General features: G+C 42.7%; 1 protein-coding gene across 3 annotated transcripts in view; it reads left to right on the forward strand.

The window, feature by feature from the left end:
- The first annotated feature begins 4,391 nt into the window (after positions 1-4,391).
- The window catches only part of ZBTB46 (zinc finger and BTB domain containing 46), a 61,457-nt gene continuing 39,782 nt past the window's right edge, over positions 4,392-26,066 (forward strand). For 2 of the 3 annotated variants that reach the window (XM_075166802.1, XM_075166804.1), the window contains exons 1-4: positions 4,844-5,076; positions 11,483-11,610; positions 13,403-13,542; positions 21,257-22,226. In XM_075166802.1, the coding sequence (XP_075022903.1) occupies positions 13,489-13,542; positions 21,257-22,226 (1,024 nt within the window). In that variant the 5' untranslated portion in view covers positions 4,844-5,076; positions 11,483-11,610; positions 13,403-13,488. Of the gene's footprint in view, positions 4,763-4,843; positions 5,077-11,482; positions 11,611-13,402; positions 13,543-21,256; positions 22,227-26,066 lie in introns of those variants that run through there. The other variant, XM_075166803.1, reaches the window with a different exon arrangement.

The raw sequence follows: 26,066 nt of genomic DNA on the forward strand, positions 1-26,066 counted from the left end.
CCGCACAGAAAATAAAAACCAAAGCAGCGCAACGTGTTTAGTCACACAAACGGCAATGGATTTACCCGGCAAGCAGTGAAACGGCAGTGCACGATAATGAGAAAAAATATGCGGGGGGGGGGGGGTGGGGAGATGGGGTGGAAAGAGGGAGTTTTATTCTCCAGGGTTTTTTTGTAATCTTCATTCACCATATTTAGTAGGCTTGTGCCTTGCCCTTGCTAGCTCATGGAGAATTCCCCCAAGTGTTTACTCCCACAACCTAGCAAATGCCTCAATACACATCATGGAAAAAATACAATCGACATCTTCACTCCCACTAGAGAAGGAATTCTAGCTTGCCCGGCACAGACCGGGAGTATGTGCCTGTGAGAGAGACAAATACTGCTTCATTAGCTCGCCTCAGATGTGGTTTACTCCTCAGATGACCTGGTCAGGGCTGCACACCACCTCCCTCCCTTCCTTCACCTAAAGAACCGCCTGACCTTTGATCGGAGCAATAGGGACAGGAATGTGGGTCCTTTAACCCTTTCCTCCGACACCAGTGAGCTGCTCTCACTCGGCTGACAAAGTTGATGGTCCCAGGATTTTCCGGGATCCAGAGCTGCCGTGAGGGGTGGGAGCAGAGCCCTGCGAAGCGGCTTTCTTCCTGCTGCGTTAGGGAAGGACAGGCTTTGGTGATGGAGACCCATGTCTACCGAGAGCAGAGCGTGGAAACAAAAGGGGATCGCGTGAGCAGAGCTTACAGATCAGAGGTTGCTCAGGATTTTTTTGCACTCCTATTTAAGAGAACAAAACTTTTGCAGGGCGAAAAAACACAGTAATTGGGCCACTTGGGTTTTCTCAACGTGCTTCCAAACTGACCACATGACAAGGACACACAAGAAATCATTTTAATTTATCAAATGCAAAATCTCCTGCAACTGAGATAAGTACAGGGTAGAGCGGACCTGAAGAGAGGAGCTGGAATGAGAATTACAGATGATTTTGCAAACGGGACGCGGTATGAACGCAGCAACCCAGCCTGTATTGCTCCTCCCCGGTCCGGTCCGGTCCCACCTTACGCGGCACAGGGGACAGCGGGGGGCTGGCTTATTAGCACTGGTAAGGTCTCCGAGGTCGTCTAGGGAGCGATCACAGAGGTGCGGGGGTGCAGAGCGGGCGGCAGAATTCAACGACACGCGCGCAAGTCCGTGTGCGCTTAATTTGTGTGGCCAGTGACGATGACTAGCCACCACGCATTGCACGTGGCTTCAGCCGGTGGCATCTGCAAGCACTCGCATGCTTTGTAAAGAAAGTGAAGGGAACGCGTCGGGGTGATTCCAAACGCTCTCGTGCCACAAGAATGTGACTTTTACCTGTTTCCCCAGTGGCTAAGAACTATCAGCGGTGCAATTAAAGTCTTCACCTCCACCGGCCTCTGCCTTGATGAAATCTGTGGTACGGTGGCGTGCAAAGGACGTCGACTCAGGCTGGAAACACGCGGTCTGTAATGCCTGACATTTCCCTGAAGAGCTGCGCCGTTATGCTCTTAACCTCTCCTTTGCACATCTTGTTCATGGCGCTTTGCACACCAAAAATCACACAAACTACTCTGAGTTTTCCTCCAGCTCACTGGTTTTGCCTATTCTCTTCTTTTTTCCACACACATTCTTTCCTTCTTTATGAGGAGAAACCACCTCTCTTCTAAGGACAGGCTGAGTAATTGCAGTATTTACCTAAAATACAATACAAACTTCTAATTAAAGGAGGGGGGGCAGCGTGATTGGCAAAAGAATATGAAACCTTTTCAAGTCTCCTGAAATCCTTTGTGCAGAACAGCTTTGGGAAGCGCGGCCTGCCGCCACCCTCCCCCTCTTGGAGAGCGTTCCCCAGGGCAGTGCCCAGGCTGCAGCTGCTGCTGCTCCGGGGGAGTCAGCCCGGCCTGACAGACGAATAAATACTACATAAATAAATACTTTCTTCCCACAAAGACCTGAGGAAGAAAACCTGGGTAGGAGGAGAGGAAGGGAACACACATGCTGAACCTGAAGAGCTTTGGGATGACGGGGGGGGCTCGGTCTCAAATACGGGGGAGCGAGGAAAGGCGGGAGTGCTTATAGCTGCAACCAGGTATAATATAGATTTTATGCAAAATAGATGTATTTGCATAAAGATACAGCTCCATCTTCAATCAGCCCCTCTAACGTTCAATCCGCCCCTCTAACCTCCACATTTCAGCGTGGAGCCTAAAAAAAAGCAAGACTTAAAGCACAGAAGCATTGAACACCTGCAGGCGCAGGGGGATAGCTTCACATGAAAAGCGGCTTCAGCATTTAGGGTGGAAAAGGGATTTTGACTGTTTAGTTCCGGTGCTCTTCACCCACAGGTGACAGAGGCTGGAAAACGTGCGTTCGACGGGGCGAACGCACAGGATTGTGCGTGCAGAAAGAGCAGGTGGCAGCGGGAAACCCCGCCTGGCGACGATTTTATATTGCTTCAGACTAAGAAATTGCGTCCTTCGTTGCATTAACAGACAACTTCTGCAAAGTCTTCATTTGCATTTTAATGGAGCTCTTTCTAGGAAGGTGCTGCTTGGACTCTGTCGCAATATAAAGTAAAGGGGTAATTAAGAACATGCTGGAGTTAAAAGACATTTCATTTTCATTAACCAGGTTTATTCATAGTCTTTTCAAAATTAAAGGTATTTAGGGTATCTAGGAGGAAATGGGGGGGAGGAAAACACGTGACGGAACATCTGTTTATTTAAATTACAGATTAAAAAGTGGAAAAGACACTTTTTGTCAGGGGACGTCCTAGAGATTAAAAGCACCTTGTAGAAATGGATTTGAGTAAAGAGTAGGCATAAAAGTCAATGCCGAGGTTTCAACAGTAGGTCTGCCTACTTGAAAGCCAGAGATGAAGAAAATACAGAGGATGAGGGAAAGGAAACCACGGAGGAAATTTTTAAACCTTAGGCACACAATTATCCAGGCAATTACTGTGATTATACACCTAAGCCAGTTAACTCTGCAAACAAATGGCCAACCCAAGTTACTCGTATGTGTATTTCCCCAGTTTTGGGCACAATCACAGTATGCAAATGTTGATAAACAGGTTGAAAACATTTTATCTGCTGGACCAACTCCTGCTTTCACATCCAGCAACCGCACAGATTTCAAGAACGATGCCCTCACTCGCCACAGCTATCGTACGATCGGCGTCGACTTCCTCCACGCTCCAGACCTATCCTGTCCTGTTAAGCTCTGTCCTTTGAAATATAGGGCAGTTTGTCAGATCCTTCAGCGCGACAGTCAAAAGGGCAAAATCCTGCCCTTTGTTGCAACAAGAGGTTTTTCATCCCCGGATCTGACGGCACCCTACGCCGAGCAGTAGCTGTGATCTCCACCTCGCAGCGGCAGAACCTCGCTCTCCAGACCTCCAGGCACGCTCTCCAGCCATTAAGCCAGGCCAGCGCCCCGCTGCCCAGTGAACTCAGGGGGCTCTGAAGCCTGCAGGGCTGTAGATCCTTCTTTTTTTTTTCAGGGATTTGTGTGAAATACAGATTATTTCTTAAGAGAGCGCAAAAGTGATTTTTTTTTCCCCCCGCAAGGTGCTGAGGAGGCTGCAGCACGGCCCGGGCAGCGGCCCAGCGCCGGCTCCCATGATGAACGAACCCCTGTCCTTCATCCCGGCTGCTCCTCGCCCTGGCCCGGGCGTGGCTCCCGGGGAGGCCGCGCTGGGCCTGAGGGGATGCACCCGGGCGAGGGGAGGCAGCCGGCCGCCGCGGCGCGCCCCTTCCTCGGGCCAGGCGCACCTGCCGCCACGGCAAGGCGAGGCAAGAGACGCCCGAGGCGCCCCAGACGGACCCGGGGCGGCGGCCGGTGCGGAGCGGGAGCGGGAGCGGGGCCGGGGGGGCCGCCGCCCGCCCTCCGCCTCAGCCCTGTCACCGCGCCGTCCCGTCGTGCCCCGCGCAGGCGAGCCCGGGCGCGCGCCCCCGCCCTCCCTCACTTCCGGTGTCCGGCAGTGGCAGAGCCGCCGGCGGCGCCCCCGCTCCCCCGGCGCAAGGGGGAGGGAGGGGGGAAGGGGGCGGGGAAAAGGGGCGGTGCTTACGGAGGCCCGTTGCTCGCCGCCGCCCAATCATCGGCCGCCGGCGGGTGAGAGGGGGCGGGGAAAGCGCCGGCACGCGCCGCGCGGCACCGCCCCCCCGCCCGCCGCGGGCTCGCGCCCCGCGCGCCCGAGGGAGCGGCGGGAGCGCGCCCGGGTGCCCCCCCCTCGCCTCCCCCCTCCGCCGGCTTCTCCCCCCCCTCCTCCGCCCTCCCCCCTTCCCCTTCCCCTCCCCACCCGGGAGGAGAGGCACGGAGTGACCGACGGAGCCAGAGCTCCGGCCGCTCCGAGACCCCGCTCTCCTCCATGGGGCCCAGGTAAGCGCGCCGCCCCCCGCCCCCTGAGGCGAGCGGGGGGTCGCCATGGCCGCCCGCCCCCTGAGGCGGCAGCGGCGGGCCGCCCCCTTCCCCGCGGCCGCCCTGAGGCGAGGCGAGGCGGGCAGCGCTCCGGGGGCGGCGGGGAGCCCCCCCGCTGCTCCCGCACCGCCGCCTCCTTTATTATCACCGTTATTATCACCCCCCCACAGCCCCCCCCACCCCGGCACCCTCCTCCGCCTCGGGCAGAGCCCGCCGCCCGCCGCGGGGGGAGCGGGGGCCGGTCGGTCCCTGCCCGCGGAGGGGGCACGGTGTCTTCTTTGGGACGCGATGTCTTATTTGGTGTGGGTGGATGGCTTAACTTGGTAAGTGGCAGGGTTTAACCCCCCTCCCCCGGCCCTCCCCTCCCCTCGCTCCTCCGCCCGCCCCCCCCCCCCTCCCCGTAACCTCCAAAAGGGGAATTTTCCAGCTGGTAATTTCTGCTGCGTCAACACCCAGCTCAAGGGAGAGGAGAAGAGACAAGGGGGCATTTTAACAGCAGCTCCACTTGCGAATAGCCAGCCTCAATCCCGGCTCCAGCATTAAAACCCTTTCCGCCCCCTAAAAACCAGCATCCGTGCAAGTTGGACCAAGAGTTTGTCAGGAGTGTGGTTCAAAACTGCTTGGAAAAAGGGATGAGGTAATAATACTGGTGAAGCATGTTGTATTTCTCTCTTTCTGCCTGTCTCTCTCTCTCTTTTCTCCCTCTCCTCTTTTTTTTTTTTTTTTTTTTAAAAAAAAAAAAAGCCAGGCCTGTTTTGGGTTATTGTCTCCCCCTAAAGCCAGACATAGATCGCCTGGCCTTGCCTCCATTTTAATTGCAGGCTGAAATGGGAGAAGTGACCCTCTTTTTAAAAAAAAAAAAAAAAAAACCACCACCAACAAACAAAAAAAACCTTGAAAAAATAATGCTGTTCCTTTGGGGGGATATAGGTGATTTTCCATAAGGCTGTAACAAGTGCAGAAGTGGCTGGAAATGTTTTCTGTCATGCTGGGAAACTAGTGAGGTGTCCTCCCCCCTCCCCAGAAGAAAGTGTGTGTAAAATTTGGCCGAGGGGAGAAGGAGAGGTGCTGTGAAAGGTGCTGGTAAAAGAAGGGGTTGTGCTGCTGGATTGCCTTTGTGTCTCTGTAAATAGACATGTCAGTTCCCAAAGTAATACAAGTAGTGTCTGATAACTCAATCCCAGATGACAAATAGAGAATGGAGCAGATTTTCAGGACTGTAATAGTGGGAGGATTTCTCTTTTGAAACGGAGGGGGAAAAAAAAAAAATGTTGGTACCTCCTGAGGAGGTTCTTCACCGGCGCCTTATTGTGAAGCGGAGCGTTCGGAAGAAATCCAGAGATATAAACCGATATTTATTTATTTTTACACCTGACAGGGGAAAGATAAACAAAGGAGAGTTTAACAGCTCTTTAATGAATTCCTCATGCTTTTTATTTTGCAATCTCAATGATTCATTTGGCAAGCCTTACAGGACCGGATTATTATCAGCATTGTTTAAAGCCATGCTAATTAGGAGATGTGTTTTGCAAACAGTGGTATTGTAGACACCTGTACCAAAGTTCTTGCATGCATTTTAATTGCATCACTGGTATCATTTTTAGCATTTAGTCACTGTAATATAGATCTAGGTCTCAGTTCTTGAACTTGATCAAGTATTTATTACAAGTGTGGATTCTCTGTGTACATAGAGCAGCCCTGCTACTAATGCATTAAATGTATTTTCTTAAAAAGGAGAGGGAGTATGTTTTGGATTTTTTTTTTTGTGGGGATTAAAAGGAAAAACTAGATTACCCAAAAAGAGTGAGAAAAATGGAATTTTGAGGAAGAACCTTGCTGTGGCTGGATGGCTCTTCCACTTTTATCAATACCTTGCCCGAACATTTTATGTTTTCATAGCATCTTTTAATTGGAAATAAAATTTTACTTTCCCCTTCTAAATTCCACCTAGCTTCTCTCACTGTTTGTCGAGTTTTATATTTTGAAATCCTTAGTGATGGAAAAAATGGGTGGAGTGTATTATTAGTCACAATATTTTCAACATGTGGTGAGGAATTATCGCTTTAAGGTGTTTTTTGGGAACTGACGAGAAACGGGTAGAGGAGCCTGCCCCGAGGGCTGGAGGAAGAGCTAGAAAACAGTATTTAGGGGAGCTCCCAAATGTAGGTTCCTGAAAAATACTACGTGGTTGGGTACGCTAGTGGGATAACTGAAATAGAAAACTAGCATTTTGGTTTTGATGCAGCCTGTCCAGGAGGGGGAAACTCACTCACAGCTAAACTTCTCTCACAGTTGTTTTCATAGACTCTACGTTAGCTTTGATGTAATTGAGTCAGTTTTGGTATGGTACCAAAAAATAGGGTGTTCTGACAATTCTAACATTAGATGTTTATTCATATACTTTAAATGCTGCTTCATTCTAGAGTGTGTAAGATTGAGCCTTTGAAAACATGACCTGTACACGGGGTTCTTGGAGACTGAAGAAAATGGGCCACTTTCTCCCCGTGGTCTTTGTTTTCTGGGACAGTTGTACAACAGTGGATATGTTCTTCGCAAGAGGATTTTTTTTTTTTTTTTTTATAACTGGAAGTGCTTAGAGGAAAACCAGTTTAGTAGCCCCCCCTCCCCAGCAGTCCTCTGTCGAAAGGAAAAATGCCTCATGTTTGAAAGATCTGTTATTTGCTGTTAATACGCCTGCTTTTCCTCCGGTAACGTCTTGTGTTGCTGTGAGGTTGAGCATATTCTTTTTGTCTTTGCTATCCACTTGTGTGGATTTTTTTTTAGATACGTGTTTTTGAAGTTTCTAAGCAAAGTTTCCTGTCCTCCCAGCAGCGCAGCAGCAGGCTAACACCCAATCCAAACTGCTATTGCTTGCTTTCAGAGCAGCATTATTTCATAAACAGCTCAACCTTTCCCAGGACATTCTTCCCTTCGTGTTCTTGCCGGTTTTACTGGCTGCTCCGGAGCACTCTGTAACGCTCTAGACTCCCCCTAAATTGGTAAAAAGCATTCACAGGGGTTTTCCTTGCTCCTGTGTGCTTAGTTTAATGGGCAAACAAAAGGGCAAAGAGAAGGCTTAGTTTCAGTCTTTGAAGAGCTACCTGCAGTTGTAATGGTTATCCCACATGTCCGTTGTAATTCCCAGGAGCCAGCGGTTCGTGTCCATTCCTGGCTGTGAGCATTACCCTAGAAAATTCTGACACTTTGCACAAAAGGATTAATACTGAGTTTATATTTTGCTTCTGGCTTACGACTGGCTTGAACATTTTTAAGTGCGTAGCTTACCTGTGTTTTATGTGTGTGATATTTGAAACTTAAAATGTATTAATAGTGAAAGCAAGCATGCTGTGGGGCTGTCTGTAGATAGCAGGGGTCACGTTAGGCGAGAGTACAAGGACCTACCACGGCTGTGAGATAGAGGGAGGTGTTTGGTCCGCGGGAAGCAGTGCGATCTTAGTCCTCGCCTAAGGATCTCTGTGAGCATTTTCATGATATTTTGGTCAAGTACAATGACAGTCAGGACTCCAGTGTTAAAATTCGTTGCTTCTAGACATCACTTTATTCCTTCTTGTTGCACTAGGCAATATGTTTGTTTAAATACAACCTTCAGTAGTTGGTTTTCTCAATTCCCTCTAGATCTTTAGTCCTTTAGGCAGGATGAGAAATAAAAGCGTGTACCAGTTGTTGCGGGACTTCTTTCACTTGAGATGAAAGAGGAAAGAATCTCAACTTCCCTAAACGGTTCAGTAGTTTTCTGGTTCGTGCTGCCTTGGTGTGTTTGGATGCACAGGGATGTCCAGTTTACAGGGGTAGCTGCTTGGGATGCGGTTCCCATCCTATAGCTGTTGATTGAACGTGCTGGTGTAACTGCTTGTTACCAGCCTCCCCTTCTGTGAAACAGGGGTGCCGGGGTTTGCTCAGCTCTTCCAAAACATTTTCTAATATACTGATGAAAAATCTTAGTTGTGCTAAAAACGCTTTTTCTTCGTAAATGCAAACTAATGTGAAGTCCTCACTGAATTTCCTACGAGATTTGGTGGAGTTCAGAGCTCGTGGGTGGGGTTTTCTGTCCCTTACCAAGTTAGCTGTGGTGCAGTTATTTTCTGAACAGTTGCTTTAACTTTCTTTCATACCCGTATATTTAAGAAACATCAGTTTGTGTTTTAACTGCTGTTGAAATGTTGGTTTTGAATAGCTTCTGAGTGCTTCGCAGGCAGGATGAGATCCTTGACAGTAATTCTAATTGGATGGAAATGTGTTCCACTTCGTGGTGTTTTGTTGCGCGTAGGTAAGGATGCACGTGTGCATTGGAACAAGCGGCGCAGCCGCGGAGAGGAGCAGTAGCTTTGCTGAAATGTAACAGGTAGATGCTGAGTTAGAGCTGAAACTCACCTTTTTGCCGTGCTTTTTGGGGCGGTGGCTCGCTTTTATTCCAGCCCATACAGTGGTGATCCCTTCTGTCCTGTCACTCACTTGGCTTGTGTATGCACTCAGGAAGAAAAACGTGCTGCAGATGTTGGAAGTTGCCTAGCATTCTCTTTACAGTAAACTGAGTTGGGGTCTCCTGTAATGGAGGGAGGCAAAAAGGCGTCAGAAGTATTAAGCAAACACAGCCACTAGCTTGTGTATGGATTAAAATAAACTTAGTAACAAGAATGTCAGAGCGTGTGCCAGGAACTTAGCTGCTTAAGAACCCTACTTAGAAAAGTGAGTAGGGTTTTACATATTAAATAATATGTTTATACCTGTGTATACTTAAATGCCTAGTTATCTTTCCTAATTACTTCCTCCTCATGTGTTGAACAAACTGCTTATTCCATCCAAGTGAGTTTTCTTCCTGGTATTTCTTACCTTGTGATGAAGAACTCTGCAGAAAGAGTTGATATTTCGGGCGGTTAGCTCACTCTCTTCGAGGAAAGGGTTAAACAAAATTTGCACCTTTTGCACTAATACACCATTGGAGGAAATACCTTTCTGACTAGTGCTCAAATCATGCTCTGAAAGAGAAGAATCGGTGGTCTGTATTAGTCATTAGGTGCTTAAAATACCCAAACCTGACACCAACTAATTTAAGTACTGATAAACGAAGTAGTCAGGATGCAGTACTCCTGAAAGTCCTGCCACTATGGTATTGGAGAATGAGGTGGTGGCTAAATATAAAATGAGCTTATTGACTTCCTTCTTATTACTGTATCCTTCTTGGCTTCAGTCCACTTTTTTTTTTTTTAATAATAGTTGATCAAATCTGCATTATGGGATTTATACTAAAAAGTAAAAAGGGATTCTTACCCAAGGCACTAAGTGCTTGTACCACGAATTACACAAATGACATTAGATTGTTCACAGAGCACCTCGTATGTTACCTTTCATTTTGCACTAGTTGATTTTTTTACTCTTGGATTGTTCCTGACTCCTTACGTGTCTTTTCTGTCTTTTAGGTGCTCTTTCCCTCAGTTCCTCCCACTGCTATACTTCTCTTTAAAAATTACCTCATGATTCTTCCTCCTTCTTTGGCTCCCTCCCTTTTTACGTACTGAGTTTGGGAACTTTAGCAAAGATCCCCTAGTTAAAAAACCCAAAACCAATGAGAAAGTTTTGGGGGAACCATTCTCTTCAGGGCAATTCCCAGTGTGATATGCTTGCAGTTCTTGAATCCTCTTTTTTTTTTTTTTTTAAGGTGCTTTTTATGTGTTTTTTGGCTAATAGATGTACAAGGGCAAAGTCGTTTGCTTGGATTTCTTTTGTGACTCTTTTTTCTTTTAAGTGGAAGCTTAAGATCTTGTAGGAGTTAATGGCACTTGGACAGGTAAGTGTCATACTAGCCACAGGCATTTGCATTTTTTCAGGTTGTTTTTTAATCTTCACTGCTAGAGTAGCAGGTATATCTGTAGCTAAAGTCTTACTTTTTTTTTTTTTATATCACCAGACTTCTCAAGCCTGGTACCCTGTAAGATACTTGCTTTTTAAGTGCTGGCTAGCTGTTCCATGTTCTCACTGCATTCTGCAAGGTCCGTGGCATGGGTAGCGTTGGATCTGTTCCGCTCTTGGTGCGACCAGATGAGAGAGAGAACACAGATAGGGGAATGATACGAGCAACTGTTTCTGTACCGTGATGGAACTCTCCATGATGGATAGAGAGGATGGAGAGAGAGGGACATGGACAGAGTTGGAAGTTATGGGGAAATGAGTAAGTGAAATGCAGAGGAAATACAAAGAAATATTACTGCAAGTAAGCATTTTGAACTAGAGCATGCACCTAGTGCCCTGTAAGGAAAGGTGCATCCTGTTGTATTAGCAAGTTGTTACCAGTTGGAATATTGTATTTCGGGCTGCATAGCTTTTACAGGCATGGAAAATAGCCTTCTGTTAGGCTTTTGCATCTTTTTCTGTATCTTTGTGGGTTTTCTTTTTTCAAAATTTTTAAATTTTGGAAAAGGAGCAAATTGCTTTACTCAGTACTTTTGTGCACACCGGATTTAACTTGAGGGTGACACTGGCTTTTGAAGGCTGTGATTCAGTCGAGTTGGGAATAGAACTCAAATATCTTACTTTTGTATAATGTGGGCACATAATTTTTCTGTAACCTTAGGCAAATATTTTGGTTTGGAGGGGAATCACTGTAACTGTGAGGTTAGATTAATACTAACCCCATTTAAAGTGTGTCGCTGAAACATTAACTGAAACTTTATGATGTTAACTGGTACAAACAATATTGTTAAAATTGTTTGAAATCCTCATATAAAGTACTGGTTTTTACAGTGACTTCTTCAAAACACTTCTGTCGAAGCATAGTCAGAAGTTGTTAATAGTCTTAAAATTTGTATGTTAAACTCTAACTTAACGCAAGAATTAGATCATTTTTTCCTGTATGTCAGAATATCTTTCTTATATATCAGACTATTTCTTGTTCGAAATGGCAAAGTGTTGTAAATGTGCAGTTATTTTAACTGTTGGTTGTAATTATGTGATGTTGAAGGTTTTTGTATTAAGTTAAAGTTTAGATTTTAATTTTTGCCTCCAATTCTTTCCATTCCCAAATACAGGACATCTGATGAACCTTTTGGAGCTTGTTAGCAGAGATCATTCTCCTCTATTCATTAAATCATGCACTATCCAGCTGTGAAACATCGTGACGTTTGTTTTTGCTAACAGAAAACATTTTCAAATATTGGTAAGTTCTCAGCGTTTAAAGATATTTTTGTAATGTGGTAAAGGAAAGAGAAAGAGCTGGAGATAACGTCATGAGGACTTACAGTTCTTTATAAAATTTGACTTAACATTGATAACAAAGGCTGCTTTAGAAGTCTTACTCAGCCGCAAAAGTTGAAGAAATACCTCTGGCTATTCTGCTCCTACGGTGTGGTAGGGCTGCCTCCATTAATCATGGTCACTTCGTTCTCTTCTGTTCGATTAGAAGAGGAAAACAGGTGCAGAGCTCAAAGGGGGAAGAAAAAATGCAGAGCCGTGCAAAATAGTATAGGTCTCAGCTTTACCACTCTTACCAGACCATTCTGGCTCATTTTGTGACTCTGGGACAGAGGTGTAAATGAGAGTCTTAACAGTAACTGTCCTAAGACTAAGTGAAAATACGTATTACTTTTACACTTTGCTAACAAAGTAATTTCCCATGTGTCTGTGTTGGTCTAGCTCCCTCACTTTATTTTTTTAACTGTCTAAATAACAGGACTAAAAAGAGCTAGCCAAAACAATTGCTATGGAGAAGCAATCAGAATTAGAGAAAGGCAAGACTTGGCAGTCTGAAATAGAAATTGAGAACAAAGTCAGTGGTATTTGCTTCAATTGGGTCATATTTGTTTTCAAGATTTTCACAGTTCTGCTTGTTGCCATAAGAATGCTTGGATTTTCCTTGTTACTTCATTTGTTTATTAGATATGTTATTTCACTGTTTATAATGACATTAGTTTGTATTGGAAAAGCTTTCTTAATTTTTATCTTTTGATGTTTTCTTTCACGATCTGTTACTACAGAAGTCAGTCTTGAAATCAACAGCATTGATTTATAGCATATTTTCACTAAGAGCTAATCTGTGTATTGAAGATGTCTGAAATACAAAGATCAGAAATATATGGCAAATACTTTGCTGTAATGACGAACGGTATATAAACAGTATAAAGTTTTGAATAAAGTGTAGTCAGAAGTTTTAGTTGAAGTTAAATGTTGCAAGTGTGGTGAAAATGCTATTTTGAAGAAAATAAAGTCTGTTTTGTATAAGAAAAACAGGTGTACAAGATGATAGTTATAGTGGGTCCGTCCTCACAGACAAAAAACCTTTGTGTAGATGAACTGGTCCTATTCTTTATACCTTGTAATCATAAATGTTAATATTTTATCTGAGAAGTCTATCTGTGAAGGTGCCTTACTATACCTAAGTATCTGTATTTTACACAAATGTTCAAAATCTTGGATTTGTTTAGTCTCTCAACCTAGAATGGTGTCAGCCAGTAGAAACTGGCCATTAAACATTTCAAGAGGAAATTCTCTTGAATATTCCATTGCGAACTTAATTTTTTTTTTCTTCAGGAGTTGTATTGGTAGCTTTTTAACCTCAGTTTTTTATAGGTCAGATAAGGTGAATTAGTGCCCTTCAGGCCACAAATGTCTCTTTTAAAAAGTCATTCAAGTGAGAATGTTTTGAAAAGCTACCAAACAGGAAACACTGTTGTTTCAAGAATCTGTTTGAAGTTTTAGTATCTAAAATTAGACTTTTTTTTCCCATACTTTAAGAAATAACTCTTGCTTATGTTATTGCAAAAAGGTAACCAGGATTTAATTACCTGCAGTGTATTGATACACTTTGAGTTAACATTTTTTAGGGTTCATTGTCATAAAAAGGGGTGTTATAACTGAGTTTGGAGGGAAAGCACTTAAAAATGTATCACTGTTGTTCAGTAATCTTGTAGTTTAATGCTAATAACTTCTTCTGGTTTTGTTTTTTATCGTAGTTCTGTCTTTCTCCTACAAGAGTTCATACCAGTGGTATTGGAAGGTCGCAGAAAAGTGCACTACCTGTGCTGCCCTAGGGCTGTTGATGTCCTCAGCTGTTGTAGGAGAAACACTAGACCTGGAACCGAGTTTATTACTGGTAAGAAGTAATTGTCTTGGATTTTATTTTTCTGTTTAATATTAAAGTTCGTATGCTTTCTCTAACAAAATCACTAAAAATCTTTTCACTGCTTATTATTTTACGAACACTGTAGCAAAACGTACATCTCTGGTCTTTTTTTTTTTTTCCCCCTTCCTATTTTTAACTTTACAGTTTCTAAATTTCTAATTGTAATTTTTAATTGCCCTCTTTTCAAAATGTGGAGGCTAACAGTTTTCCCTTAGCTTTCATTTTCAGACCTGGTTTTCTCTTGGAATTCTTCATGTGCCATCAGAGCTAATGAAGGTTAATAAATGGATTTTTCTAAGATACCTTCAGAAACTCTGTCTTTTGGTTGTACTTTTGTAGTGTCCAGCTTCTGCACGCTATAGCTGGCCCCATAACATCAGGTAGATGGTCTGACAAGTCAAAGGCCAAAGCCAGGTCTCTAGTTTGAGGTTCTGGAGTAGTGTGTTAAACATTTAATGAAAGCTCCCTGTTATTTTATGTTCTGCTTACTGGAGTTAGATTTTGCTTGTGGTTTGTGTTTGCACTGCAGAAACAAAGCTTTGATATGAATGACTAGAAGCGTGTAGTGTTTTGCATGTCCTTATTCTTTTTGCTGAAATTGACCGCCTTTTAATTCCTAGTTGCATTCAGATCTATGTATTTTCATGATAGAAGCAATTGTAAACTGATGATGTCTTAAATGTATTGTATTTCCTGACTAAATCTAACCTGGGCAGGCAGGGAGTTGAAGTCTCCTTGCCTGCCCTGCGAACCAGCGGTTCAAGCGAGTGATTTCTTTGCCGGTGTGTTACAGCTACTGAAGGTGTAATGCTTGCCCTGCCGCTGCTGTTTGAACTTTACTCATGGACTTTATGGATTGTAGCTACTACACAGATGCTAAACGGAGATGTTGTTTTGATGCTGTTGATGATGGGGTAGCCTTGGCTTGAAATTGGAGAAATTTTAGTGAGTCCTCATCAGGCAGATTATAATTAAATAGGGGTAGGGGCTTGTGGTGTTGTGTTTTGTTTTGTTTTTCCCTACAGTCATTGAGAATTGAGTGGGCCTCTCAAATCTGATAATAAAAATATAACTAGTTTGGGTTTTTTGAAGTTCACTGAAAATCATTTGCCTCCCAAATTCTTGCCTTTTCTGTAATTCTGTAGTATTTCTCAAACTGAATGAGGAAACTTTTATTTTCTTCCTGTAACTCCTAACCCATAAGGATGAACATGCGCTGTTGGGCTGTAATTAAACATTCTCATCCCCAGTCATAAGGGAAAAGTGGTACGCTGTTGTTTTCATGAAACTGTGAGTTGTGAGTAACCTCTTTGGCCCAAGGGTCTGGTTTGGTCTGTTTACAAACATCTGCCTGTTTCTCTTTGAATTCAGAGTTGTGGTTGGAATGAGCAACTTAAACAATGAATTATCAGTTTCATGGATCGGAATAGGGTAGAAGAGTTTCTTTTTTGGCAACTGTTCATTTGCATAAGCTGTTACTTGCATCTACTTTGAACAAAGCTGCACATACAAATATAATTTTGGGATATCTAGTATCAAGAAATTAAAACTCTTCTAGAATCGTGTGCTCTTCTTCAAACACACGTATGAGAAAACACTTTACTTCTGGAGATTCGTACTTGTAAAGCTCACGAGCAGTGTCTTTGCAGGGAGTCATCATCCATCAATATCCCGAGTCTTCTGCTTGCTCTCTCATTTAGGAGAATAAGCACAGGTGTCGTTCTTTTCAGTTGCTAAGGTTACGTTGGGTTTTTTGTTCTCTGTTCTTTTTGGCACAGGGCACATGGATAGGAGGAATCCTATGCATTTCTGTTGTCTTTAATTGGATAAAAGTGAAACTCGTATACACAGTGTGTCTTGTTGTGCAAGGAGGCGTTTCAAGCCCAATCTCACCTTACAGAGCTCCTTTGCAGAGGAATTTAAAAAATGTTGGAATGTCTTGGGAGTGGAGACACGGACAGGACACAGGGGAAGCAGAGAAGTGGGGTGTGTTTGTTGGGGTTTTGTATTATAAACCATTGGAGTGAATTTGAGTTGTTCCTTAATCTGTTTTTACTTTTCTCTGAAGGGAGAGGGGGGAGGAAACAACACATTTTTGGTTAAATTCCAGTAGGAATGTTTTCTCTAGGGAGCATAGAGCGGCTGGTGGAAGAGTGCACTCGTGAATATCTTGGTACTCTCTAACTTATGTCCTTAGTATTAAGTGTAGAAACATGTTTAGAAAATAACAGGCTAAATGTCATGTAGTTTAAATTTTTGGTTTGCTTATATTCTGAGAGAGCGAAAAGTAAACAAACAAACAAAAAACCCTGCCAACAACAAAAACCCGAAAAACCCCTCTAGTCCCCTTTTTTTTTTTTTCCCCCTTCCCTGTTTTCCTTCTGAGTGAAGGGAGTTTATTTTTGTCCTCACTATTTCCCAGGGGACTGTACTGTAGAGGCTTTCATCTGTGTACTGCATTTCTTGTGTGTGGCTTTTTGTCAAAATTCAACTAATGCACTGAGTTTCAGATGCAACAAATTTGTATCCCTTAATTTTACTGGTGTTAAGATTTTGGTCAGGAGACTTATTATGGGTACTTGTGCTGAGAGGTTGGCTTCGTAAGTATTACTGGTTACTCTTTTTAAGACCTTTCCAACAGTAGGTGAAGATTGTGTTTGTTTAGACTCTTACTATGTCATCAGGTGATATTTTCATGTTCAAATAACTGTACTGATAGTGCAAAATAAACAGTTTTCATAGATGCTATATTTGTAGAACTAGGTTCATTCTAGCTAGGGTTAAAGATTATATAAATTATTAATGCTTACTTTAAGACCAGATTTTTGACAACATGAAAAATAAAAAGCTGGCTTGTATCTTGACAGAGGTTTGCATGAAAGTGATTATTGAATCTGCTCATGTTTTGTTATTTTTGCTGTTACATCCATGTGTTGTTTGTTTCGGGACAATTTTTTTTAGTTATTTTTGGAAAAGTAATAGACTTGAATTACTGTACTGTCTGCAAATTGACTTATGAAAAAAGCCTGATCTGCTTTAATTTATTTTGTGGAAAATCTACCGATGAGCTTTCATGGTTCATTGGCTTCTTGGAAAGCTGTGTTGTGGCCACGTGCTGTCATCGCAGGCCCAGGCCTAAAGGATTTTAGTAGGTGCTCAACTTTGAAATCTTTCCGTGTACTAAAAAGACCTGAGATAGAACAAAAAATACATCATTGATCTTCGAGGTCTGTTTCCAGAAAATCTCCACAGTTTATTCCATCTTCACCATGCTTCCATTAGAAGTTTGAAGGGTACTGCTTTTCTGAAGAAATCTTTCCACAACATCTTTTAAGTGGAGATAAATATCGTTACCAGGAAAAGGGGGGGGGGAAAACCCAACAACAAGACACAAAACAGCATGTAAAATTGGAACACAAGACCACAGGGTTTTGAAGCTTCCTGAGTTTTTAACTACTAGCAAATTGCCTTAAATTTAACTTGGATTAATTCCCTAGTGATCCTTGACATTAAACGGATGTTCTGGTTTGACATGGGTAGACAGAAAACTAATTAATTCCTCTGAATTTGAGGCATATTTAATTTTCTCCCCCAAAGACCTCTCATTTAAAAGGTACAATGCTGTGATAAATGTTGAATGTGGAACGATGTGTATAAGGTAGCAGGCCTTTAGACAGAGGCAGATCAAGACATCCACAATAATAATTGCTGGTTTGTAAGATGTTAAATTTTATTGATCAGACTGAGCACGGTAGTATCCACATCACTGCTTGCATACTTAAAAGTGCTATAATGTGCCCTCCTATCAGTGGAAAGGATGTTGCTCTGTGATGGGCGTCTTCCCCATTCATCTCTCTCTCTCTTTATACTTAAAGTACTTGGGAACAAGGGCAAGTTGTCTTCCCTTTGCAGAGAGAAATGTATATTCCCGTTATTTTTACTTGTTTTCTTGTATTCATTATATTTTGGCATGTCAGGTGTTTTTGCTTTCTTGTCCAAAGTGTACCTGCCCATCCTCTGCTCTTGTCCCCAGTGTCCTTGGAAATGTGGTCAAGTAAGATACAAGGACTGTGTGATCTTACTGTAATGACACGCTTTGGTTCATCCATGGCTTGCCTGGAGGGTGTCTTCTGCAAGAGCTTGCTGGGTGGGAGGGAGGCCAGTAAGGAATCTTGCACAGTGGTTTTTTTGGTTTGGTTTTTTTTTTGTGTGTGTGTGTTTAGTAAAAATCCCTTGATAGGAAATAAAGTCAGAGAAAAACTGTTTCATAAGGAGGCTAGCAAGTGCTTCATCCATAAGAAGCACCAGGTTAGTCAACGACTGAGCCTCAAACTGGTCCAGTCTAAATCAAAGGTAGCAAGAGACAAATATTTTAATCTGGGTTTCTGGCATAGGCAGCTTAAACAAAGGACAAGGTGTATCTAAAATAGCCTGTTATCAACAGTAAGGGGGAACCAACCCACTGAACTAAGCTTAATAAACATATGAAATAGTAAAGAAATAAAATCTTAAGGAGTCGGTGTCATTTCCAGGTGAAAAAAATTGAAGAAAAGCTATTGTTGCATAAATTCACAAAACCAGGTGAAGACATTGATAACTACTTCTGATGCTAGTTTGTATTAAACTGAGGAAGAGAAAATCATCCTTGCAGGAGACTTCCCCCCCACCCCAATTCCAGGGAGATGCTGCCTTGAAATATGGATTTTGATACCTCTGAAGGAACAGCAAAAGGAAATGGCATGTCTGAAACCTTCTGATCACTTCGTAATTGTATGCTGTGAGGTTTTCTTGCGTCTTCTTCTGAATCGTGGATATGGCGGCTGTTGAAGACAGGATTGGTGATGGACAACTCGCTTTATCCTGTGTGGCAAGTCATATTTCCTGAGGGGACTAAGCTGACTCTTCAACTCCTAAAAGTAGATGCTGCAGTGGTTTCTGGAATAAAGACAAAACTGAACTGTCATTCTGCCTTAAGAGATGTCCTCTCAAACATGAAGACGTTGGGAAGTGGTGGCAGCCATCTTCAGAGCCTGGGTTAGAGAGGTGCTGTGCTGGCTGGTTCTAGCACAACCTTTTCAGGCCAAACACCGGAAAAATCAGTTCTTTTTTTTTTTTCCTCGCTCTCTGGCACTGATTCTTGGTTTGATTTTTATTAATTTATTTCATTTATTTGAGATGGCTTCTATGTGAGAATTTGATTTGAGGTCTCCGGGCAGGTTTCCATGGTAAATAGGTAGTGTCATTCACTATTATTGACCTCTTCCAGTTCAAATAAAAAAAATATTAGCTTCTTTGTGTGTTCTGTGCTTAATTCTGTAGAAAAGCTGTATGGATTTGAAATAGATGAACAACAGTTCAGCCTGTTTGTGTTGCAGGAAGATGGTCCTTCCTCTCTTGAGGGAAGCAAATGCTTCTCAATGATCAGGGACCAGTTGGTTTTGAAAATTAGCATTTTTGACACTGCTGAAGAGACATCTCCATTCTTGCAGAACTGGAGAAGCTTGTGCAGGCAATCTTGCTTAACTTGAACTTTTGAATCATCAGGTGGCTCTCTAGAAGAAAGGTCCTGTGTCACGTATGTTCTGTGGGCTGAGAGGTGGTTTTCTAGCCAATGGTGTTGGCTAAACTGTAGCTGTTTTGCCCCTGTGGATGATAATAATAGCACAGACTAGGGGAAGGGGGCAGAGGTCTTATGGATCAGTGTTCCACAGTACAGGAAACCCACTTGCATGTGTCAGGAAACTTTCTTAATCATGGCTGTCTTAGGACTGCCCACTGCTGTGAGCCGACTTGAACAGATGGGACTGAATTTGTGTTTGACCTCGATGTATGTTAGAAAGTGGCTTCAAGCTCACATCAGCCTCCTTACTGACAGTGCTTATATTTAACCATGTACACTTCAAGACGGTAAGACCTCAGAAGTACAGTGACTTTGGTTTTATCAGCAACCACCAGTAGCCTAAATCCAGGCTTCTGATAATGTGCGCCTGCCCATACTTGCATTCAGAATTTGGTCTTGTTAGCAGATACTAATTTTACAGTTGTATGTTGACATGTGGACCCACATATCAATTTTACAGTTGGAACTTCGTATATTGGCACAAATTTAAGTTTTTGAGAGAAAGGAGTAGATATCCTTCACATTGTGTGGCAGCTCGGTGCTCTTAATTAGTTGGACCATTAAACCACTGTTACAGGGTATATAAATCTTGAGAGTAAATTCCAAATAAGTGGTATAAGCTAGATAAAATGGCAGAAATTAATGCCAAGGAATTTGTAAAGATGTGGCAGCAAAAGCGAGTATGGAGTTGCAAAGGTACTAACTGCTGAGGTACGGTGTTGCGGAGAGTACTTCATCGGTCTGTTCAGGTGCTGCCAGCGTCCGTCCTTAACACCTTGAGTGTTGTGACCTTGCAGTCATCTCAGTTGAGAGGCAGAATGTGTTCACACGCCTGATACCAGTGAAGTGTTACCTGGGGAGACGAAGGGCAGGGAGTTTCTGATGATGCTGAATGGACAACAGGCTAAGCTGCGTGGTAGGAGTGACTTACTGAATGCTGCGAGAAGTGTAGGTATGCGCTCGTTCATGTTGATGTGCTACTTCTCTCGTATTCGTACTTTGGGGTAAAATTCAATCTGAAAATATTAGCGCCACTGATCCCCATTTAGGACCTTTTTTTTCTGTTTTGGGGTATAAGAGGAGGACAATTTGGAGCATAACTTACAAGATACGGGTCTCTGCCATGCTGCTGGCACTAACTAGCCTTTTTTTGGATAATACTGTCAAATTTTATGAAAGGTGATCAAAAGTCCTGTGAATTGTTCTCAACTTGATGGATGCTTTGTTATTTTGGTCATAAGCATCCTTTCTAAACAGGAATATTTAGGTGATTATTAGAATTTCTCTACCCAATATCTTAGGGTGGTTGAGGGGTAAACTTGGAAATGTAAAGCCAAGGAAATAACATGCTTTATTGCAAAGTTAAAAATCTTGTGCTTATAAGTAGCTAAGCTTAAAATAACGTTAATTTCATAGCTCTGATCTATTGCCAGTTTAGTTTGGGTGGGGACTTAAAATTCTGTGATCTGTGGTCTTGGATTTGCCTATTGCTCTTCTGACTTGAAAATAGTATTTATAGCCCCTCAACGGCAATATAGCAAGGGAAATAGCTGGTTTCAATTGGCTTTTGCTGTTTGAGGATTTCGGTTATTCAGTGTGCTACACATAATGCTTGTTCCCTTGAGGAAATTGTGTTACAGAGTGCTCTTCAATAGTTTGTCTCCATCAGCATGGTTTCAAGTGTAATACCTCTTTCAAAACCAAACTTTACTGAACCCAAACAGTAAAAACTGACAGCTGTTTTACCCAAGTAACTTAAGACAGGTTTTCTTACAAGTCTGTAGTAATTTAAAGAAATGTTTCTCTGGGATGTTATGAGCCACTGGAGGATTGAGCTTCAAATGTAGTCCCTTTTAACATAAATTATTTGAAGAATGGTAAAAGTAAGCTGCATCAGGTAATGAATGTGCAGTCTTTCTAGGCAGTAGTTGTATTTTGTGGCATTCTTTCAAGAGGAACCTGTTACTTAATTTGGTACAACTTGGGGTTTGTCTCAGCCTTTGAAAAACACGTTTGTGAGCTTGTATTGGATTTTGTAATACTGTCATTTCCTTCCCCATACAGGACTTGTGGAAGAGGAAACACAAAGATTTCCAAATGAATAACCGAAAGGAAGATATGGAGATTGCTTCCCATTACCGTCATCTGCTGCGTGAGCTTAACGAGCAGAGACAACACGGCATCCTCTGTGACGTTTGCATTATAGTGGAGGGGAAGATATTTAAGGCTCACAAAAACGTTCTGCTTGGGAGTAGTCGCTACTTCAAAACGCTGTACTGCCAGGTACAGAAAACCTCCGACCAGGCCACAGTCACCCATTTAGACATTGTAACTGCACAAGGCTTCAAAGCAATCATTGACTTCATGTATTCTGCACACCTGGCGTTGACCAGCAGAAACGTCATTGAGGTGATGTCAGCTGCTAGCTATCTGCAAATGACAGATATTGTACAAGCCTGTCACAATTTCATAAAAGCAGCTCTCGACATAAGCATAAAGTCCGATGCCTCCGATGACCTTGTCGATTATGAACTTGGAGCCCCTTCCAGCAGTAGCACGGATGCTTTAATTTCAGCAGTCGTGGCTGGCAGGAGTATATCTCCCTGGTTAGCTCGGCGAACAAGTCCAGCAAACTCTTCTGGAGATTCAGCTATTGCCAGCTGCCACGAAGGAGGGAGTAGTTACGGAAAAGAGGATCAAGAACCAAAAACAGACAGCCACGAAGACGTTTCATCCCAGTCTCTTTGGTCTAGTGACATGGGCTATGGGTCTTTACGTATCAAAGAGGAACAGGTTTCACCATCACATTATGGAGGGAGTGAACTACATTCTGCCAAGGATAGTGCAATACAGAATGCGTTCTCAGAACAAGGAGTAGGGGATGGCTGGCAACCCACTGGACGCAGGAAGAACCGAAAAAATAAAGAAACTGTGCGGCATATTACGCAGCAAGTGGAGGATGACAGCAGGGCAAGTTCTCCAATGCCATCTTTTTTACCTGCCTCAGGATGGCCATACAGCAGTCGAGACCCGAGTAAGTCATTCTTCTGATTTTTGTGGTTGAAATTAGCAATGTTAATTAGATCTGTTTACAGTATGATCTTATCAGCCTCTGAAATATATTAGCTTGCCAGAAACTGAAAAATGTAGAAACTTGTGTTGCCGACGATTCAAAAGAACCAAGCACTGGTCCTCAGTGTCACAGCAGTGCAGGCTGGTTCTCCTGTGGAAGAAGTTGGGAGTTTTGTTTTGGCCTTGAACATAGAGTGGCCTAACTCACCCCCAAAACATCATTATAATTGTTGGAATTAATGAGAGAAAAGGTTGGAATTTATTTTAGCAGGTGTGCAAACTGATGTCAAGGTTGAAGAATTTTCCTTGCACAGTATATTGATGATGTAATTACACCACACACAGGTGTAATTTAGTCTTAACGATACTATCTTCAATACTTCCTGATATTCAGGTGTCACTTTCTCATGTGTGACAAAACCACCATAGCTTGTTGCTGGTAATGGCAATATAAGTTTTTGGTAACTCTTAAGAACAATATGGTTTTTTGAGGTGCTACTAAGGCTTAAACTGTATTTTGATGTGTGACTACTCGTAGTCTGAAATGAGTGGCTGCTTTTAAAGTGTATAGCCAGGGAGAAAAATATTTTCTTGACTTCTTTTGAATCTTCAGTAGTTACTTTTCTGTCTCAAGGTAACTGTCCTATTTGATTCATTAAGCACTGGCAATTAATAGATCCAGGAATGCTACTTATTGGAGGGGTTTGGGTGTTTTTTTTCCTAAGGACTTTAAGGGAATGTGGTATTAAACTCCCTCAAGCTGACTTGAAGAACTTTCTTTGTCCCGTGAGTTAGCCTATGTTTCATTACATACCAGAATCCAAGTCGGCCAGGAGAAGGGTGTGTGAGATTATATACCCTTATGTTGCCAAATTCAGATGAAAAAAGCAATATAAATAGTACTGAAAGTCTGAAGAGTCTTTATGGGCTGAAAAAGGATGTTTAAGTTGCTTACATGCTGAAGTTTAAATGTGGCTTTCATTGAACGGGTAACTCTCTACAAATGTCTTTAGATTTACTATGTTTTACAATTATCTGCCGCAGCAAGCTTGCATGTAATTATTCTAATTGGCTGATGATAAAATCTAAACTATGTCAGTTAGAAGAAAAATGTGAGATAACTTAAGATAACAGTGATTTATGACGAATCCTGGTTTTATAATGCATGTATTTTAGGCTTGTTTTGAATGAAGACTCAGCGTGGATTGCCCGGTATGCTATTCACGTGCACATATTTTTCACTTTCATAGTATCCCATAAAAACAACTCAATCACTTGTACTGTCTATGAGGTGTACGGGGTTTGGACAGGTATATGAAGCAAACCACACATGTTGGAATGACTGCAGAAATAGAACTGCAACTCTGATCGTCTTAGCAAACTGGTTATAGATTGAATGTCTTTACATTACTAAACACAGTGCAAAATATAAGAGGTTGTATTACTGGAAGCTAAATGATGTCTAGATTACTTAATTCCTAACTGTTAAGGAATTAAATAGAAGTGGCCTTTTTTGTTACAACTGTTTGCGGATGAGAGGAAGATGGCTTCGGGTGTTGACTCAGCGCAGTGCTGAGACAGCACATCAGCAGGCACAATCAAATTATTTGTTACAAATCTTGTCCTGAATGCGGTTTCCAATGAAAGAGGTGTTTCTAATGATGGGAAAGGGGAAGCGGAGTGGTGGTGGTGGTTGGGGGAATAGTTTCAATATTCCACTGGAGTGGTGCTGGTAAAGCTAAAGGAAAAACTGAATAGCAACACTTCTCACTGTTCAAAATGAGAGGAATGCCAGAACCGAACAGGCACAGGGGCTACGTATGTTGGCAGTGGCCAACCGGTCTGGCTGCTGCTCTGAGAGCGGTGTGTGCCGAGGGAGATGTTTGGAGACTGAGCTGCTCATGGTTTCCCCGTGTTGCCCATCTGGAGAGGTGGGCAGAGATGAACAACTCCTTTCTGCCCTGCTGGAAAGGGGCATTTTCTCCATGCTGTGGGGCCTGAGCTCGTGGGATGGATGCGTCTCTGCATGCTATGGGGAAGCACTCAGGAGGAGCCCTGTGTGCATTTTAGGTCAAATTTTGTCTTTTGGTTTTTTTTTTTTTTTTTTGGTATGATTTCAGAGCATTTGAGATCTGTGCATGTTCAGGTTCAGTTAACACTTGGGCATCTTGTCAGCAGCAAGCCTCTTGTGTGCTTGTGTGTGTAGATGTGTGGTTTGGGCAAAACCTGAGTTGGTCACTTGGCTAAGATTGCTTCTTTTCAGTGTGAAGTGAAAGCATCCCCGCTACCCCACACCACCACTGTCTTGGTCCCTACGAGCAGTAGGGTCTTTTGGTCTCACATTAATATTTCCCATCTCCAGCAGGTGGAAGCAACCCTCTTGCGAACTGCTCCATCTCCCAAGTTGCCAAGCTACAGGGTTCTGCTTAGGTTGTGGTACCCCAGGTTCTTCACTTTCCTGCTAGAATTCAGAAATAGTCTAGAGGTGTGGCAGACTTAGCTCCTATGCATGAAAAAAAATTTATTCTCTTGTGTGAAAATGGATAATGGCAGGTGTCTGCACTGTGTAATGAGTATTTGGGATGTGTTTAAATTTCAGCTTGAAGTTGTCTTTGATTTAGTAGTGTCAGGCTTCATTCTTTAAAACAGACTTCATAGTCTAGGGCTCTTTCTTTACCTCACTTATTTAGAAGTTTCCCTGTCTGCATTGTTCAGAACTAAGATGAAAAGGTACTCGTTTGCTGAGGAAATGGGTGTTGAATGTTCTTTCATAAATAGCTAAGAGGAAAAAAAATTACCTAGAACTCTTTGTTCTTTGAGGCTCATTCACTTTTCTGATCTATTCAGTTACTTTAAGATGCTGCTTGTTAAGTCTGAAAGCCCTCATTGTGGGGTAATTTGGGTACCATTTGCAAACGCCTCTATACTGGAGGACTAACACAGACCTTCTGGCAATGCAACAGCTGATTTAGGAGAGTCCATCTTAAAAGTTCAGTGTTAGTGTCTTCCTCCTGAAATTGTGCAAGATACTCATTAGGTCTTTCTGGCAAGCAGCATTGCATTTCAGCAACAAGCCAGCAGTGTTTTGGAAGGTGGATCTTGCAAGTAACCATTGCATCACCCTTTTAATTCAGTGATTATTTGAGGCAGTATACTTCACAGATTAAAAATACTCCCCTACTCCTGTGTTGTACAGGATTACTTAATTTATGTTGTATTGCAAAGAAACTCATTGCAGTCATTGAAACTTTGCTTTTGAAGCAACGAACAGCTCATCACTACTTTGTAGTGGTGCTTCTTTCAGTGAGAAACATGTTCTTATCAATACAGGCAGAGTGTACTAAAGTGTCCCAAGTACAGTAGACTGTACTTAAATATGATGCAATGGGGCCTCAAAAAGACACAGATTTTTTTAATTGAAAGGATAAGAAAATTCCTTCCGAATCAGTTGATTTGTTTCCAGATGCTGGTGGGGTGCTGCAGAGAGTCTTTGAATTTGATCACACTCCAGATTAAAATAAAAAGGAGTGTCTGGAGTAATCTTATTAATGGTAATCTTAACATCATGCAAATCACTGAGATTCTTAACGTCTGCTATGAAGAGTATATCTTCTTCCGCCAAGAAAGAATGATCAAATAAGATTTGCAAAAGAATCCAAACTAAGTCGAAATGCTAGGTTGAGAATGTGATTAAGCTGTCAGTTTCTACAGGGTGGTATCAGTCAAGCACAAAGCTTGATGAGGACCTTCTTTTCATGCTAGTTTCAATTTATTAATTCGAATTCTCTGTTTAGCATAAAAC

The sequence above is a fragment of the Calonectris borealis genome, chromosome 17 (genome assembly GCF_964195595.1).
Source record: "Calonectris borealis chromosome 17, bCalBor7.hap1.2, whole genome shotgun sequence".
NCBI lineage: Eukaryota > Metazoa > Chordata > Aves > Procellariiformes > Procellariidae > Calonectris > Calonectris borealis.